The following is a 6,288-nucleotide window of genomic DNA, read 5'->3' as shown; positions in this document are numbered from 1 at the left end:
ACGTACACGACACGACACGACACGACACACACACACACACACACACACACACACGACACGACACACACACACGACACGACACGACACACACACACGACACACACACACACACACACACACACACACACACACACACACACACACACACACACACACACACATGTATATAGATTTTCCTATAAATTCAGTTTAAAATGAAATTACAAATAACAATGGACCTCAAAACGAATTCTGAATAGCAATAATGGAAACGCTAGCAGCAAACTACAGTGCCCATCACCATTAAAAAGATCTGCTGTGAGGCAAAACAAATTACTGCGTGCAAGAATTGTAATTAAAATACGCGTTGCGGATTCTAGAAACAATAAATGAAGGCAGATGTTTGTTGCATGTCCGGTATTTTTACCACCAAAAGATCCGCTTTTACACCCAACATTTTCACCGAGTTTTTCTGCCTAAAATTTTCCTTCCGAAAGTATCGCTAATTATCGACTTGATGGAAACGCGCGTTAAGGATCTTTTCTACCCCTCCCCCTGTCGTACTTAACGCAACAGCAGGGTCGACTCGCTTTTTACGGTGACGGTGTCCGTTAAAAAAACCGCCGTGGCTCATTAACTGGCGCCGGTTCACTCCGTCGTCGGTTTCCGTGGAATACATTTTTCCGAGTTGCGCGCGCGAACAGCATAATAACCATAATCAACGCGTATCTCTTTCTCTCTCACAAATAACGGCGCGATAAACTGGCTCGACCACTGACGCGACGGGCGAGGCGGTTGCGGCATTTTCCTGTCGCCTTTCATCTCGTTTTTGCGACACACGACCGGCCACGGCAGGAAAATCTACGATGTGCACGATAAGCCCTCGCGAAAGTTTCTTCCGGCGCGCTCCCGTTCGAGTTTATCGTTTCTTGCTCAAAACTGCTGAGAAGTCGAAAACATTGTGGCAAGAAAACGAGAACAATCTCACTGTCAGTTCAGTAAATATCGAAAATAAGAAATATCCAATTTTTGCGATTGACTTGAATTACGGAAAAGTATAGAAATATTTATCAATGATGGAATATCTTGTGTAATGAACGGATATTATGATAGGATGGATATTATGATTTGTTGGATTATTACAGTAAAAAAAAAACGCAAGATAAAGCTTAATTACCCCTCGAGCCAGTCATTAATATGAATGACGGATTCTTTGGTCATTTTTCACTGCCGTAACTATATTTTTATAGTATTCAACATCGAGATATCTTGTGGTAATTACACTTCTACTTGACGTACAACGAACTAATGTAATTTGCTTTTCGTAATAAATATTCGTTTAACTTTGATTCATTTTATTGATTCAGTTTCGGGAGCTTAATAAAGTGACCTTTTTGGGCTGCGGTATTGTTTCGCTGAAGAACCAAAAGAAGTTAAACAGTAACGGATGATCGGAGTTTCTGTGGAACACGCGCATCTATCGCGCCAAGCAGTCTCAGCGACGTACCAGAGAGATATTTCCCAGGAGGTTCACGACGAGCGTGCTCGACTGACGTGACGAAGATCCATACAATTATGCAGACGTAACATCAACCACCATAATTTATATGCGCGTCGGACAGACCGCGACAATGAGACGACACGAAAAAAGGGAGAGACGATCCATCGTCGTCTAAAAGAACTCGCGATCGAGAGTGACAGCACATCGTAATTTACGATGGAAACTGCGAAAGACTCGCTGAACTCTCTATCTGCCGCGACATTACCCGACTTTTTCTTCACTAGCCACCGAAGGTCTTACGTTTCATTGTTAAAAAAAAAAAAAAAAAAAATGATTGCCATTGTCGGTCTCCATTCACGTGGAGATACCTCTGTCTCTATTGTGTACCTTTGCGTGAACGCAATTCAAAACTGAGGAATGTCACGTTTAGATTTTTCAATAGCAAAAAACGTGTAATTCCAAAAGAACACAATTCTAAAACTGAATACATAATGCACCGACTATTAGCTAACTAAACTCAATTATTTCTTATGAATTATTTAAAAAAAAAAGTATGTCGTGAGATATACTTTTAATAGAGATTTAAATAGAGTTACTTTCCGAGCTTGTATTTCAATATTTGTTAATAGAAAATGAAAATAAGTTATAACGCGTTAAACTAATTCATGTATCGCTCTCAGTTAATGTTGCGAAAATTACTTTGACGTGCAAATTAATTGAGTCCATCATTATCATATAGAACTGACTGAATATCTATTGCAATAACCAAACGCGAGCTTACTACAGATTGCGAAGTAATATAGTATATACAATAGAAGACATAGAGACAAGTATAATCAAAATACACGCCAAGAGTCACGTAAACGTGCTGATGTGAAAATTGTTTCCTATTCTTGTTTTATGTCTAACGATAAAAATAAAATGACACAAAAACGTTACCTTGTCATTCTATTTTTATCTTTATTAGATGAGAAAACAAGAATAGAATATAAATTTCACTCTGGAAAATATCATCATCACGTGACTCTCTGTTATAGAAACTCTGAGTTTTTCATTTTCTATTTAAATCATAGTTTAGAATTAACCTCACTTAACTTGATGATATTGTAAAAATTGTGGGTGCTTTCCAGCAAGAGAAACACAGTTTAACACAATGAATCATTACATCCTTGTTGTTTGTCACTGTTAAATGAAGATGAAATGACTGTGTTACAATTACAATGTGTTTTTTGTTGTGTCATGTGTTTTCTAGCTATAACTAATCACTAAACTGATGGTATTTTATAGTGGATACTTTAAAATTTACTTAATTACAAATCAATCAGAAATTATCAGTTTAGTAATGAAGGATTTTCTCCTTTATTGTAAAAAACAGTCCTTCGTTTCAGGTAGTAATTGGTGTGTATTATTACGATGGCTCCATCCGTTCTCGATGAAATTCACACACTCAATTTTCCAATTTAATTTATACCGAGGAGTTAACCACTTAATGTAATTGTGGGGCATAATCCTCGAAATCATAAAATTCATATGAAATCTCTATGTATAATCCGATAATTATATATGCAAAGAAATGATTGTAATATTAAATAAAATCATATATTTGACCAAATGATTTTATTGTAGTGAAAAAAAATTATTTGTAATCATAAGATCAAATGAAATCATAAGAAATCAAATAATCTGAAATCGTATAATCTGTGGGACAATATTTCAGCTAGTGGTTACCTTCTCGATTTATACCGTAGATAAAAAGGAATACGACATGTCTGGGAAGAAACAGTTCAAGTAAGATGCGAGGTTAAAAATGGCTGGAAAGTGAAACGTCGCAACGGTACTTCTCTATAGTCCTTTCTCTCTCTTTTCACACACACGCGCTCACGCATACTTTATAAATCATATTGGCGAGCGGAACGATGGCGCTTGTAAAGTGGAAGGACAAGGTGAAGAGAAGAATAAACAAAAAAAAGAGAGAAAGAGACGGATGACGGCGGCGTTTCACAGTGACTCGATGAAACCGGACCGCGGTGAGAAAGAAGGTGAGAAGAAGATGGAAAAAGAGAAAGAAAGAGACACATCAGCGACGATGGCCTCGCGGAGAGTCCGATCATAAATGAACGATCGAAACGAAAGGGAGAATATTCGAGAAGAGATAGAGGGAAGAGAGGCAGTCTCCTCTCTGAGTCTCCTTCTTTCTCCTGCAATTTGTACGACAGATAACGGCAAGGAATCCTGCCAAGTCCGGCCGAGGTCGAGCGAGCAATTTTGAGAAAAGTGATCGCGGGATACGATGAATCAACCTTGGCTCGCCAGGTTCCTTTTCCACCACAAGTTCCTTTTCCTCTACGGTTTGCACAAAGGCTACGCCGCGGCGTATTGTTAGCGGAGGACTCTTTTCAAGGAAGGCGCACCATGGGCCTTCCTGAGCGCTTAACAGGTGCGTAAAACGGATAGTTTTTAGGTGTGCTTGTGTTGAAGGATCTCCCTCGACGTCGGAGAACCCGAAAATGCCAAGATTTCTCGCATTCTCAGACAGTAAAAGATATGATAAAAATTATGCAAAATATCTTGAATAAAATCGCGAAAAGTTGAGAATAATTTTTATAAAAAATAATAAATAAAATAGATGAATCTGCTTCGTACGTTATTTGAATGTTCATCGATTGCAGAAATCTTATTTGCTCTTCTTCCTTCTTTTTCTTGTCGTTCTCGTCTCTTAGAGATAGAATCAATAATTTTTTAAAATTAACATTGTTAAAAATATCCATTAAGTTGAAGCGAGGCATATATTATGAAACTGTTCGGAATGGATTCCAATCGGAATTTTATTCCGTTTTCTTTATAAAACATAGAAATGTCGAGAATAATTGAACAATTTCGATCGAAATCCATTCCGAACACTTCTATAATGCATACTCTGAAGAAATATTGAAGAAGTTACAATTAGATACCTAGTTTCCAAAAATTTTGAAAAAGCAGTACTAAAAGCAAAATTTCTACTGCTAAGTAAATGTAGCTACATTAACCTCATTTAAGAGATTGAAGAAATTACATCGTCTGCTTAAATAAAGATACTCTCATTTAACATAAGCGCGATACAAGATATGCAAAATTAAATGCGATGCACTTACAAGTATTGAATCTGGATTCGGCCACAAAAATGTATTTATATGCATAAAACATTGAAAATAACTTGCAAATTTTTGTATCGTTTAAAATATCAAGCTTAATTTCTCATTTGCTAATTATTGTGCATTTGCTAATTGTGATTAAGCTTAATCTGATAAAAATATAAAAATTGTATTTTTCTGTGTCATTAATAACTAAATTATTAAAAATTAATTATTAAATTCATAGCGTTTTCCATTGGGAAAACAGCAACACTGAGCGCAATTTAATTTAGACATTTGCAGAATTAATAATTTAATTTTAATTACAATTTTTTTTATTATAACAATAACCTCGTAACCTAAGGATGAAATTACTTATTAATATACTGTAATTATGTAAATTAATTTGTACTCAATATGCAATAATGTTGCATTAGTTTTCCCAGTAGAAAAATGCTAGAAGTCTAAACCAAGTTAATCAGATGAAAAACTAGTCTTATAAGATCGAATTTCTCGAGACATGATTCATGTTTATTGCGAATTTGCCGACGATAATGATTCATCACTGACCAATTCGCCCGCTTCCGTTCGACACAGTGCAAACGAGCGCAATTACCCAGGAATGATGAAACGCATTCGAAACGAACATGGAAAGTCGCGTCGAACACAGAATTCTACGAGTCATACATCGCCTCGATATAAAAGGTCATGAAGTCAAACCGACTGCTACGCGACAGTTGACGGCCGTTTTGAATTCGAACGAACGCGCGACGCAATTCGCGCGACGTATTGCCGCGGAACGAACGAAGAAACGTCGACGCGACGCAACGCGACGCGACGCCCGGTGGACGCGCGCCACTTGAAACTCAAATTCGAATTTGCGAACTAGAACTTCGAACAGAACTTTACATCAAATATTCCAGAGGCGCGACGGTTAAACCACCTGCTGAGTGCACTCTCGCGTGCTTACTCGTTCCCGTCTCTCTTACCTTTCTCTCCCACTTTCTCTTTCTCTTTTTCTCGCACTTCCTTCGCTGAGGTGCGAACGATACCGCACGAGCGATCCCGTGGGAAACCATGTGCGAGATTCTATCGACAGAAGAGATTTCTGTGTCGCGCGTTATCGCAGTAACACGTGAACTTTCGAGGCTTACCTGTTAGCTGTAACAGCAGAACGGCGATTGCCACGCAGGTAGGACGCACACGACAAGCTGCCATCGTGACGTGATCGCTGCCTATCTTCACTCTCCACACGGAAAGACAAGTTCTCTCTCGTTCCTCACCAACACAGTTCTTCCGCCTCTCTTTATTTCTCTCGCTGCCGTTTTATTACTGTTCACTGACACCACACGCGACCGCGTACCTCGAACTCCACGATCGAGCGATCAAGCGGCGCGACGCATTCGAACGGATCTTCGACCGACTACGATGGAACGTCGCAACGTCGCGCTGGCCTATCTCGAACTGTGGCGGGGAGCGCCGCTTGCGCGCTCGGCACGACCTTCGGCCGCGCTCGGCCGCCTTCGTCACTCACGTGACTCCGTCGGCACGCAGGTACGCCGCTCGCCGCGTCGTTGAGTCGTAGAGGGGAAGACAACCGTTTCGCGCGCGCGGCGAACGCTTCACATCTGAATCTTTTCTACGTTGCTGGTGCATAGGTAGGCGTAAACCTTGTTTATTTTTCTCTAAATTTCGACA

General features: G+C 39.4%; 1 protein-coding gene across 1 annotated transcript in view; it reads right to left on the bottom strand.

The window, feature by feature from the left end:
• The window catches only part of LOC105617473 (fasciclin-2), a 93,042-nt gene extending 87,234 nt beyond the window's left edge, over window positions 1-5,808 (bottom strand). Inside the window, exon 1 of the mRNA XM_012199030.1 lies at window positions 5,745-5,808. Within this exon, the coding sequence (XP_012054420.1) occupies window positions 5,745-5,808 (64 nt within the window). The remainder of the gene's footprint in view (window positions 1-5,744) is intronic.
• Window positions 5,809-6,288: the final 480 nt, after the last annotated feature.

The sequence above is a fragment of the Atta cephalotes genome (genome assembly GCF_000143395.1).
Source record: "Atta cephalotes unplaced genomic scaffold scaffold00013, whole genome shotgun sequence".
In the NCBI taxonomy this organism is placed as follows: domain Eukaryota; kingdom Metazoa; phylum Arthropoda; class Insecta; order Hymenoptera; family Formicidae; genus Atta; species Atta cephalotes.
Note: the sequence above shows the minus strand (reverse complement) of the source record. Positions and strands in the feature narration are given on the sequence as shown.